This window comes from Equus przewalskii, chromosome 15 (assembly GCF_037783145.1).
Source record: "Equus przewalskii isolate Varuska chromosome 15, EquPr2, whole genome shotgun sequence".
NCBI lineage: Eukaryota > Metazoa > Chordata > Mammalia > Perissodactyla > Equidae > Equus > Equus przewalskii.
This window is the reverse complement of record NC_091845.1, coordinates 71,149,940-71,162,778: the sequence shown is the minus strand read 5'-3', so window position 1 is coordinate 71,162,778 and position 12,839 is coordinate 71,149,940. Positions and strand designations below refer to the sequence as shown.

The following is a 12,839-nucleotide window of genomic DNA, read 5'->3' as shown; positions in this document are numbered from 1 at the left end:
GGCCCAGCAATTGGAGGAGGGGCAGTGATGGGAGAGCCCCAGCTTGTCTTGAGGAAGAATTTCAGAAGCTGCCAGCACATCATGGTGGTTCTGAGTTTGAATCCAGCTCTGCTGGCTGAGTGATCTTAGGCAAGTTTCCTCTCCTTTAAAACACTGGAGACAGAGTTCCTGTCTCAGACCAAGGCTGTGAGGAATGGGACGGTGCATGTGGGACGCTAGGCATGGTGCCCAACATGGAGTGTGCACTACTGGGAGCTCCTGTGCCTGGCGACGCAGCCCCCTGAGGATCCTGACAGAGTCAGAGCTCAGGGCCCTTGCATGTGCCTGGTGGTCCAGAGCTGTCGCTGATGAGTTCAGAAGACGTGGGCGAGTTCACGGAGGGGAGTTGCACAGAACACAGGCCAGGAAAGAACAGCAGTTAAAAGGACTCAACTTTGGGCCCAGAAGGAAGCGGGGAGCCCATAGTGGAGATATAAAGAGAGAGCTAGAAAGAGGTCATGCTAGACTAGAGTGTCCCAGAAGCTAGCACCCCTGGAATCTGAGGACAGGGAAGAAGCAGAGCCGTGATGGACAGACAAGGGGTGAGATCCAGTCAGACCCCTTTTGGCATCAGTCATGGGAAAGTTAGATGTGATATCACGTGCCCGGAGGTATCTTGGGAGGCACTGGCATGGATGCTTTCTGGTCGGCAGCCAAAGCACGGGGCTCACTGACACGCAGGTGGTGTTTGCTTCAAATGAGCCTTCTCTGGACGCACACACACACACACACACACACACATACACACACCTGGGGCAGCTCACTGCCGCCCAGCCCAGAACCCCCAAGACCAGAGGGTCAAGGGCCCAGGGAAGGGTGGCTGCAGGGAGCCTGGGCCATTAACACTCACCCCCTTTGCTGCCTTCAGAGGTCTCCTGCCATAGTGAACGGGGCAAGGAAGATGGAGGAGGTCAAGCCAAGAGGCTCCCTGATGGATTTCATTAAACGTAACTGACTGACCCGGCAAAGCCCTGGGTGGGCTGGCTTGGGGAGGGGGGTCAGGGGATACCCCAGGCCATATGGTCTCGTGTGTGGTAAGGGGCAGTAAGAGCAGGTGGTCTGTGATTGGCCCATCTCCGAGGAGGGGTTTTGCCAGGGGTCCTGGGGACTGCTTCTTTGCGGTTCCAGGAGACCCAAATTCAAGCAAAGTCGGCCCCACCCCCATAGTCTGACCCCCATGTTCTCCTCTCTCCTCCCTTCCTGTGGAGGTGGCTATCACGTGAGGAGAAGCGTCCCAGTGCTGGTTCTATTTCTATCCACCCTCCCCCTGAGTTCTTCTAGGCACATCCTCATTTTATCCAGCCCATGAGCATGTTGAGTGGAGGTCTGAGTGGCTGTGTGCCCCTGGACTGTCCCCTGAACATCTTGGTACCTTGGATTGTGCCCTGAGGAAGAGAGGAGAGCTGCCTGGAAGGAGGTGGAAGGGCAGCAGCCATTCTCACGGTGACGAATGCCCCAAAGGCCTGGCCCCTGACGGCCGTCTCTTTGCAGGGTTTCCCCGCATCTTTCTGAAGCTCCTGATGAACCCGCTCTTCATGCTGACAGTCCTGGCCCAGTGCACCTTCTCCTCCGTCATTGCTGGCCTCTCCACCTTCCTCAACAAGTTCCTGGAGAAGCAGTATGGTGCCTCCGCGGCCTATGCCAACTTCCTCATCGGTGGGTCCCCAGGAGCTGAGCGTCTCTGCCTGAGCCGGGCCCAGCCCTCCTGCTGCCCATCCAGGGACGGGAGAGGCCAGACCAGATACAGACAGGAGTCAGGGGAGGACTTGCCCCGGAGAAAGAATTTTAAGGACATTTTTCCTGGTTGGCAATCTAGAATGTTCTTGGCAGATTTCTGGGGCTGCTATCATTCCAGGCAGGAGTGGGTGGAGGCTGGGGGCTGCCTTCTTCCCGGTCAGATGGGCTGGAAGCCTGATAGCCTCCCAGAGGCCCTGGCATTATCGGGGGCAGCAGAGGAAAGAGAGAAGATTGAGTTTGGACTTAGGTAAATGCCTTCTGGGTTTTCCCATCTTCTCCAAGGACTTGAATACATTTGTGTGGGTGAGGAGCACGTGATCCAGTGACTCTCAAACCTGGCTGCACTTGAGGTTCCCCTGGAGAGCTTTAAAAAATACAGATGCCCAGGCCCCACACTCAATCAGTGAAAGCCGAATCTCTGGGTGGGGCTGAGCATCGGGGTCTTTTGCAGCTGAGGTTGAGAAGCACTGATGCGTTCTCACCAAGGACTCAAGTAAATTATTGGGCCCAATCCACAGTGAGCTTGACCATAGGAATGTGGCAAGGTGGTCAGAGCGTGACTCCAAACCTCCTGTGTGGCCCTTGGCTGGGACCTCATCCCTCTAGCCTTTGGCCCCTAATTAATTAGCACATCAGGCAGAGGGCACCACCAGTGCCTTGCTAACCCCATGTGGTCACAGCGAGGATGCACTGAGGGGCCAGGTAAGGAACGCTGCTTAATAAACGCACATAAATAAACGCATTCAGCCCACATCCCTGTGGCTGCAAGGGCCCCACTTCTTTCTTCATTCTTTGCACAGGCAGGGCAATCCTCTCTGTCAGGATAACTCTGTAGATGTGCCTGGAAAACTGTATATGCTCAATTAATGTCAGCTACTCCTACTGCCATTGAACACATCAAATGTTCCCTCAGGAAGCCATGCTGCCTTCTCCATGGTCCAGCTCAGTGTCTGGGCCCACACGCACTCCCAGGCCTGTGCACCCAGACCAGCTTCCCTCTTTCTCTCTCTCTCTCTGTCTCTCTAGGTGCCGTAAACCTCCCCGCTGCGGCCCTGGGGATGCTGTTTGGAGGAATCCTCATGAAGCGTTTCGTTTTCTCTCTGCAAACCATTCCCCGCGTGGCTGCCACCATCATCACCATCTCCATGATCCTCTGTGCCCCTCTCTTCTTCATGGGATGCTCCACCCCGCCTGTAGCAGAGGTCTACCCACCTAGGTAATGGGAATGAGGGGTGAGAATATACCCTTTGCTTGGGTCAGACCATGGATCTGACTGCCATACTTCTCCCTTTCTGCTTCTTCAACTCTCTTCTCTCCTTTTCACTTTTTGATCTAATCTCTTATGTGGCTACTTAGAAAATCAGGTCTTGAATAGTATGCTCAAGTATAAGAAGAAATCGGAGGGTCCTAGTGGGCCACCAGCAATCAGGGTTAGGGTTCTGTTTTTTAAGAAGCACCAAAAATGAATTAGTTTGGTTTCAGGATGAATCTGTAGGGCTGTGAGCCTCAGGAACCAGGAAATACGCTATGTTTAGCATCAGCTCTGTGCCAGCTAGAATTACAGAGTCTTATTGAGCTGCTGAAGAAAGATGAGAGAAGGAGACTTAAAAAGATCTGTAAGAGAACAATGAAAGTGCTAGCAGACTTGAAAAAGTAGGGCAGGTGAGGAAGAGGGCAGGTAAAGCACACCTTCGGTTTGCATAAAGCAGCATGGTCCTAAGTGTTAAGTCTGGCCTCATGTGCAGGAAGAGCTTTAGAGCCCTGTGAGGGGAGGGGACTGAGCGAAGGACATTTAATTTCTTCTGGGTGCCGCTTTCAACCACCTCTTCTTTTAGATTTTGCCTAGTGAGTTTGCAACATCCCGAGATGCTGTACCTTTCAGCCTGGGTGTTTTCTCTGTCTTTCTCTTTGGTGGAGGAAGGAGAGAAGGGAGGGCTGCTCAGGACACCCCTCCTTCCCCACCCCAGCGCGACCCCCCTTCACCCCTGTTTGTATTTGTCTCTGCAGACTAACTGTAGGCTGAGAGAAGCCGAGAAGGCTTTGGGCTTTGGTGGCCTTCACTGGGAGTTTAGCACAGGGCTTTGTCATCAGACTGGACTCCAGTTCTGGACTGCTCTTGATTAGTTGGGGAAAATTACTTAACTTATCTAATCTGCAGTTTTCTCATCCACCAAAGGAGCATAGTCAATTGTAGTCATTGTGATGACTGTTTATGGAAAGCCCTGGGCACAGAGCCTGGCACATAAGAGATGCCCTCTTAGTGTTAACTATCATGATGATTGTAGCAAAGCTCCAGACTGCGGTTTGTCAGCCCTACCCCAACCCTCCCCAAAGATCATGAATGTCAGATATGGGGCAGGGCAGGGGGCGCAGATGGTGAGATCAGCCAATGAAATCCCCTTGGTTGAAGCTCAGGGGGATGGAGTGACTGGGGCAATATCTACCAAGGCCCAAAGACAGGAGCCATCTTGACCCCAGCTTGTCCTCAGAGAGTCCCTCAACCTGAGCCCAGGGAACTATTGCCTGTGCCTTTATACAGCATCTGCGCCATCTCTTCCATCAGAGGCCAGGTGGTGGGTTGTCTTGACCCCTTCTGCAGTGAGAGGGTTTGCCCACCAAGCCTTTCTGACTATGAGTAGCAGGTTTGGGTTCCTGGTGGCAGAAGAAACGGAGAGGTGCTCTGAGCATCGGCCAGCAGCCAATCCCCCGTGGGCTCCGATGGCATAATTCTGATCCCAGGGTGGCACTGGCCCAAGACAAACAGCCGCACAGACACACAACCAGGCGGAGCGCATGCTGCTGGAGCGGAGGGATTTTTCTTTGGTCTTGCTTTATCTGATTCCCCATTTCCTGTCTTGCTGGCAGCACATCAAGTTCTATACCGCCACAGCCCCCCGCCTGCCACAGGGACTGCTGGTGCCCGGACACCATCTTCCACCCAGTCTGTGGGGACAATGGAGTGGAGTACCGCTCCCCGTGCCACGCTGGCTGCAAGAACATCAGTATCGGCCCTGCAGCCTCCAAGGTAAGCGCAGCAGGAGCCCCACGAGGTCTCCGCGCAGCGTGCGCGCTCGCGGACTGCTCCGAGGCTCCTGGACGGCAGCGGGCCACCCATGCCACGCTCATTCCCAGCATCCTGGCCTCCGGGCCACACCCGCCCTCTCTCCACCTCCCCTTCCCTAAGGTCATGACCAGATCCCTGCATCCCAAAGTCAATTAAAGGTTGGCCCGTGTTCAACAAACTTGCATTCCTGAGGCCAACAATGCTCAGAGCAGAAACAGGCCAAGGCAGTCCTTCAGCCGAGGCCTTCGAGTCTCGTCCTGATGGATCCTAATGGGCATCTCTGGGTCCTGCATCCTGGAAAGCCACACGGACAGGCCCAGATAAATTGAGGGCAGAAGGTCCTCTGTGATGTGGACCTGGAAGATTAGAGCTGGAGGCATTTGGCATTTGGTCAAGCCCTCAGGTCCCAGGAGTGGCCACCTAACTGGCCTGAAGCCGTGCAGCTATTTAGGGGCAGATCTGGGGCTAGAACCCAAGCCCTGCCTCAGTCCAGGGACACATCTATTCAAAGTCAGGTGTCTCCTGGCCACCAGCCACCTTCCCCATGCTCACTTGGTGAGGTCCTAACAGCCCTCTGAGCGCTATGGCTTCTGGCCTCCTAGGATCAGCCAGCGGGAAACCAACTTGAGTCGTTTGATCAGTTATTCAACAAATACTTAGTGGACGCCCGGCACGGCCAAGGGTGCCGAGGAGTCGGCGGTGAGCCCATCAGACAAGTCCTGCTCTCGTGGAGTTTGCATTCTATCAAATAAATGCACAAGATCTTTTAGAAAGTAACCTGTGCCGTGAAGAGATTTAATGGCCAGAGAGTGCCTGGGGGGCCTCCCTGAGGAGGTGACATTAGAACTGAACGAATAGAAGAAGGAAACTCCGTGAAGACATGGGAGTGAAGCAGTCTGGGTAAATGAACAGCAAGTGCAAGGTCCCAGGGAGTGAGTGAGCTGGGCGTAGGAGAAAAAAGAGACGGCCAGGGCTGGCGCTGAGCGAGGAGGAATGTCTCGCCCAGTCGGGCCAGGGAGCAGGCAGGGGCCAGAGCCGGGCAGGCCAGGCTTAGGAGTTGGATGTTCTTTTTCCTAAGAGTGATAGGAAGTCTGTGCAGTTCCCCTAAGGAGGCCGTAAGGTGAGGAGTGCGCCTCATCCCCTTCAGCCTGTGTGGAGGGCGTGGGCGAGGCCGGTCCCCACTTCCCATCCTCCTCTGAGAGGACCGGGCAGGGCTGCTGCCACTGCCACTTCTGTGGGCAGAGGAGTGGGGTTCTTGGGCAGAGGGGGCACAAGGAGCTTGAACAAGATGCTCTCTCAGTTGCCCTCTAGATGGAGGTGTCTGTCGTGGCTTCTGTGGTTTTCTTATCTTTGTTTACTCACCTCTGACTCATCTACTTCCAGAAATAATCTTGACAAGTTTCCAACAACAGCACAAATATATCCATTAGCATACTATCAAGAAAAAATAGTAAATTATAAGGAAAAAAATCTGCATTTAAAAAATCCAGATGGAGGAAAGTAGCAGCCATATTGTATATGACTTATTTCTGAGCTTCCTAGCAGCCAAATGAAGAGCATGCATAGTTCCTGCTGTCTGGTAGAAGGAAGCACACTAGCTCATTATTTCCAACCATGGCCTTATAACTGCTTTGACACTTAAATGGCCATAGGCTAGTCTATCATACACTGAGAGAGGGAAGGGGAAGACCATCTGACACAGGCAGTGGCCACCAAGGCGAGCTGTACAGCAGAGTGGAGCCACATGGACTTGCAGACTTGAGACGGACCTCCTTCTCTCGAGCCCTTTACAGACAGGAGGAATTCCTCTCAGGCAGGAAGCTCTGGCAAAGGCCCGACAGAGGGGGGGGCTTGGTGCATTCCATTGTGTTCCCACTGCTGTCTGCTCCTATTTATGCGTCCTTCACCCTCCCTGCAGTAAACACACGAACAGCACAAACCACCACCCACAAAACCTCCGCTGCTGGGCACAGGGTGGCCTGGCCCAGAGGCAAGCCCTCCTAGCCCTGGTCCTGAGCTGGGTGAGCCTGGCCTGGCAGTGGAATCCCACACGTGCTGACGTGGGAGTAATGCTGGAGGAGCCCAGCCCATGCTGGACTACTGGTTTGGGTGAAGACGGTTTCTACCGCCCAAACAGTGGTCAGAGGTGGGCTCCATGGGGCGCCTTGAAACCCTCACCTGGTCTCCTCTCACCCTCCGTCAGCCTCACCCAGCTGCCCAGGGGACCCGGCAGCAGAGGGGTTGAAACCTGAGGGACTCTTTGGCAAGAGCAGACCTTCGACGTGTATGGAGATGAAATAGTAACGGCAGATTCCCCCCTTCCCCTCCCTCTCCATTTCTAGACCTATCTGAACTGCAGCTGCGTGACGGGGACCGGGAGATCCGCTTCAGCAAAGACGGGATCGTGCCCCATCCCCTGCGCCCACTACCTGCTCCCGACCATCTTCCTCATCTCCTTCGTGGCCCTCATAGCCTGCATCTCCCACAACCCCCTCTACATGATGGTCCTGCGGTGAGGGTGCCTTCCTTCCCCGTTTCCCTCGGCTTTGGCCCGGCCGCCGGCTTCTTGTCTCTTCTCCCTTTGCTGGCCCTCAGTCTTTTGAACGTGAATGTGCAGTGTCCCTAGGGTGGTACCTGGAGGTGATATCAGTGCCACAGGGCCAGGGCCCACCCACACCAGGACCTGTGCATCGCCTCAGCATCTCCCAGCACCATCCATGTGCCGCAGCCCCATTGGCGCCTCCATTCCGCACGTGGGACCCAGGAGGGCAGAGCCGGCCAAGGGCTGAGCCGCCTGAGCAAGCCAGGCTGCCTGGCTCCACATTGTGGAAATGCCTGTAGATTCACATATTCTTAAATGCCGGAAGAACTGAGAGTGAGGAGAACTCAGCTGGATACACAAAATTGAGGAAGGAAAATGAGGAAAGTTCCAGAGACAGAGTGAAGGGAAAGGATGAAAATGAGAAAAGCCCAGTGTATTAGGCGCCAGGACTACACTCTCAGGTCAGAGGGAGACGCTGGCCAAGGCAGGCGGGAGGGGAGCGGTGTCCCATTACAGTGGCACTGAAGGGCCTCTGAGGTCTTGATGGGGAATGACCCTCCGTTCACCTCACCGTCTGCAAAGGAGAAAACAGCATTTCAGCCAAAAAAATAGCACTTCACCCACCACCTGCCTGCCTCCCTTGTCCTCACCAACCTCACAAGCAGAGAGGGGGAAAGCGTAGGAGTGGATGCCCAGTGCCAGGGTCAAAGGCCCAGCTCTGCCGTCCACTGGCTGAGTGTCCCAGGGTGTGGCCAACCTCACTGAGTCTCAGTTTCCGCGCTTATGAGATGGGGTCGATGATGTTGACCTCAAAGGATCGATGTCAGGAGTTTTTGGTAAATTGCTTTGTAAATACAAGGTGCTCTACATATTGGTTAATTATCATTATTAACCAAATTACTATAATTAACAGCTAGCTAGATGTCAACAACCTATTTTCCTCAGGCTAGGAGATGAGGAAGGAATAGAAGCAGCCACTTGTCAGGGTCTAGGACTTACCCTGTTTACAAGTTAGCCTGCACACTACCAAGCTCCTGTTTCTGTTACTGTTTCAAGGATGCTGGCAGAAGACAGGAGATTCCTGGGTCAGAAACAAAGGGCTTTGTTACTAACAGCACAGCGAGCAGCATGAACCTCCTATTGCTTCATTTATCCTTGTCCCCCAAGTCCTAACGGGTGACATGGAGGGGCCCAGGTGTACATTTCACATGCAGTGGGTTTGTCACAGCTGAGGAACACTGAGCATGGGAGAGCCACTGTTTATATAGACCAAATCTGCTCTTGGCCTAGGGGAAGATTTTACCTCCTGTCTCAAGGTTGCTCATTGCAACTGCAGAACCGAGAAACGGCCAAGGAACAGAGCAGTCAGGGCGTTGCATTCTTGGCATATTCCACACAAACATGTAGGGATGCTGAGAGCCCCCGGCATACTGCCTCTCCCAACACCATGGTCACCCTCTTCTCTGCTGCTCCCGGTCCTGTGCATTCCAAGGACCGACACTTTCACCTAAGGCCCTTGATTGGCATTCCCTTCTTGTACCCCAATTCAGATGGACCATAGTGGACCCTCGACTCTGAGAAAGATCTGTGGGCGGCCATGATGAGGAGACGGAATAGGTTAGGGACATTTCCTGGGGAAGTTCCTGAGCAGTGGGGGCAGGCAATCCCTGTGAGATCACCTCCCGGGGGACTTCTGTCAGCCCCAGTGATGGGAAGGAGTGGAGGAGGAGCAGCATTTCAACCACAAGATGGGCTTTCCTAGGCAATCTCTCCTAGAAGGGAGTGGAGTGAAACTGGAGAAGATGCCCCAGGATCCCCAAATGGCTTAAGGATAAATCTCACTGGGAAAGATGTGAGAATGGATGCTATTTAGTGTAAAGAAGCTGAGACAAGGATGACTTTGTAGGTGACCCAAGCATTATTTGCATCAGTCCTGGACCCCCATTAGGCATGGGAATAGAGGCTGGGAGTGAAGGTTCACCGACAATGTGGAAGGAAGGAGAGTAGTCAGAAAGCCAGCATTAATTCAGGGCTAACACTGGCAGAGACCAGAAGGGGCTCAAGATCTCCATCAGAAGTCAAATTGGGGTGTCCAACTCCCATTTAGTTGAGAATCTAGGAGACTGTGCCTGGGGGTAAGGACCAAGACAAGGGGGCATCTATTATGGACTGGCTCCCCACCTTGTGTAGAGGGGCATCCTTCCTCTCTGCTCCATGCCCAGCTGGGATGGCAGGGCCTGGCAATACCACCTCCAGATAGCCTCCCTCCTTTCTCTGAATTTCCCTCCTCAGCCAAACACATTTCCACTCTTGAGGGAAGAAGCAGAAGGGCAGGACTGGCTGCATAATTTTCAGGACTCAGTGCAAAATGAAAATGCGAGGCTCCTGGTTCCAAAATTATTAAGAATTTCAAGAATTTTAATGAAGAATTAAACCAAACACTGCTTTCCTGAGGGTGGGGCCCTGTGAGGCCACACAGGTCACACGCCCACAAAGCTGACCCTAGGTAGGGGATTCTTTCAGTTGCACACAGAAGCCCACAGCCCAAAAGGGTCCCTAGTTACCCTTTGCACCAGGCTGTCTTTTATTGCTATAAAACTCTCGAGGGGAGTTGTTCAGACCTGCTGCTGTAAACACGCCCTTCGGCATCCTTCTCTCTGCTCCCAGCCTCTTCTGCCCTCTGCCTCTTGAAGGGGGCCCTGGGCAGCCTTGAAAATCACAGAGATCAGTGGTTCTCAAATGTGAGTGTGCAACAGAATGCCCTGGAGGGCTTCTGAAAACACACATCGCTGGTCCCTGTGCCCAGACTCTCTGGTTCTTAGGGCTGAAGTGGGGCCTGAGAATCTGCATTTCTAACAAGTTCCCAGGAGATGCTGATGCAGCTGGTCCAGCGATCATGTTTTGAGAACCACTGACATAAACGACAGGAGCACTTGGCCCGGGAGGATCCAGTCAGGCCGTGTGAGGGCAGGTTCTGACACGCTCCGAGGCTGGCGGCCCCTGCCTCAGGGAAGGCACAGCCCTGACCCTGGTCTTCCTTTTCAGTGTGGTGAACCAGGATGAAAAGTCCTTTGCCATTGGGGTACAGTTCTTGCTGATGCGCCTGCTGGGTAAGTGTCTGAGGCGCCCCCTTCCTGAGGAGTAGCAGGGGGCATCTGGGGCTTAGGGGGTGTGGGGTGGGGGTGGGGAAAGCCCTCTCTCACCTCTGTTGTAAAGAGAAGCTGTGCATAGTCAACACAACAGCCAGTGCCAAAACCCTATATGGGCGGTTTCCCCGTTACTTGAGGTTAGGAAAGATTCCATCTATGATATTAAGTCCAAACTAAATTATGTAAGGAAAATGGAAAGTGGACACAGCTGAGAATACCTAACAGCGAATTGAAAGCAGGTGTGTTTTAATCTCTCTCCAAGAACGCGCTGTAGGAACATAACCTTGCATTCCTGTCCCAGCCAGAACAGCAGCTGAGCCCAGCCCTGGCGTCCCTCCCGTTTTACAAAATTCACTCCTCCTACCTCTGTTTGGCAAATGTTTCTCAGAAGGGGGCCTCTGCGGCAAACCCTGCCTGCCCTCAAGCAGCCAGGAGCCCAGGAGGAATGGAGCTGTGCACAAGCGGTCAGCAGTGCCCCTCAGGGAGGACGAGCAACCTGCAGGGAGCAGGGGACCCCCAGCCCTTCCCGGGTGGACTGGGGGGAAGGGGCACATTGTGGGCCTCTTCCCAGATGGCGTGTGCTGGCCTGTCCCTTCTTGACACATCCAGGCACTAGATTAGACACGAGGCTCTAAGATGGAGACCCTTGCAGTGACAGGTAAATGAAGTAAAGGGACGGAATTCAACTGAGGACGTATTTATTAGTGGACACAAACTGCAGTGAGGAATATGGAGTTTGCAGTGGAGAGACTTGACTTACTATCAAGGTGTGCTTTCTGACCTTCAACTCCAAAATCCCTGCAGAGCCTACTGTGCGTTATTATTGTTATGTATGTAAGTGCCAGGTCTGCACTTCGCCCTGCCGTGGCTTCCATTATTCTGGGGTGTGTTGGCGATGTCCCTCCCGGGGCCAGCTGAGCAGGAGCCTCTGCAGAGCACTCTCCAACCGAGGTTGGGTGAAGCGTTCAGATGACGAGGAATGAACTTTTTCAGTGGGATTCCTTAGTCTTGGGCCACTTGCTCCTCTCGTCCCAGTACGGCCTCTTCAGACCCTGCCCCTCTGGCCTGTATTACAAGCACAGAGGACACAGGGCGGCAGGATCTACCCTGTCCTGGTGGCAGAGGCACGATTGTCATCACAGCTCCTGATTTTCATTTATAACTTACCATTTATAACTTCCTCGGAGACCTCCGCTGGGAAGGAAACCTTGCGTTCTGCCCAGCCCAACCAGCGGTGAGGATGGGCTCTGAGGAGCCCTGCCCTGCTTCCTCCAGCGGCCTGAAAAACGACTCTCCCACTGCTCAAAGCAACGCTGCCTTTCTTTTTTCACTTGAGCTCAGATAACTCCATGTGGGACCACAGTTAGAAAACTCAGGCCTGGAAGGATTCTGTTTATGACCCAAGAAAGCAATTCCACTCCAGGTTAGGAAAAAGGTCTTCGTACCTATAAACCCCAGCAAGTTTAAAACTACCTGCTGGGACTTGATTGAAATTTCCTCTGGACTGCATTTCTATTTAGGGAAGCATCACTGGAGGTCAGTCTCGTGGCCAGTTTTCATCCCCCGTTACCTAGAGACTTGGGAGTGAGCAGGGTTGAGTGGAGGCTGGTTCTCAAAGGTTCCACTTATGTGTGGAGCCACAAGCAGAAGACTGCCTCTCTTTCCTCCGGAAGCAGCTTCTCACAGGGCCTTAAACAGCCTGGGAGGCTGTTCTCACACAGTGGTTCTGAGAATGGGATGGGCTGACCTTGGCAGGGATCCCAGACAAGCCCCTGCCCAGTCCAGTGACTGCCTAGCACTGCATCTGATGAGACGGGGCAGTCCTGAATATTTACCAGCACTAAGGGATACGAGCTGCTGGACCAGCTCTCACCACTCAGCTGCAGGGATGTTCAGGGGGCCTGAGGCAGAGGCTCTGAGCAGCCAGGGTATTGGGGGTGTTCTGAGGGTGCTGTGTAAGCCAGCAGGGCAGCCTGGTGTGGTGGAAGAACATGCGATTCGAACCCCTATAAACTAGGGTTCAGAGTCCAGCGCTGACCCCTCTTGGCTCTGCGACAGGGAGCTAGCCAAGTCCACCTTCCTCCTCGTTAAAGGGAAGGCACCCACCCGCCTCCCGGCTGCTGTGAGAGCTTAGGAGTCGATGCCTAACAGCCTCCCGCTACACAGTGAAGGTTAGCGTATCTCCACTTGGGGCCAATCCCAAGTGTGGGAACGATGTTGTCTGCCTGAGCAGGCACCAAGGTGACCTCTGTGACTCCCTCTGCCCTGCAAGGATGGCTCAGGTCGCTTTTCTCTTCTAAGCCTCCAG

General features: G+C 53.9%; 1 protein-coding gene across 1 annotated transcript in view; it reads left to right on the top strand.

Annotated features, from left to right (window-relative positions):
- SLCO2A1 (solute carrier organic anion transporter family member 2A1) overlaps nucleotides 1-12,839 on the top strand; it is an 83,019-nt gene that overhangs the window by 66,896 nt on the left and 3,284 nt on the right. Inside the window, exons 7-12 of the mRNA XM_008512913.2 lie at nucleotides 908-986; nucleotides 1,531-1,695; nucleotides 2,803-2,992; nucleotides 4,642-4,801; nucleotides 7,183-7,352; nucleotides 10,428-10,492. Of these exons, the coding sequence (XP_008511135.1) occupies nucleotides 908-986; nucleotides 1,531-1,695; nucleotides 2,803-2,992; nucleotides 4,642-4,801; nucleotides 7,183-7,352; nucleotides 10,428-10,492 (829 nt within the window). The remainder of the gene's footprint in view (nucleotides 1-907; nucleotides 987-1,530; nucleotides 1,696-2,802; nucleotides 2,993-4,641; nucleotides 4,802-7,182; nucleotides 7,353-10,427; nucleotides 10,493-12,839) is intronic.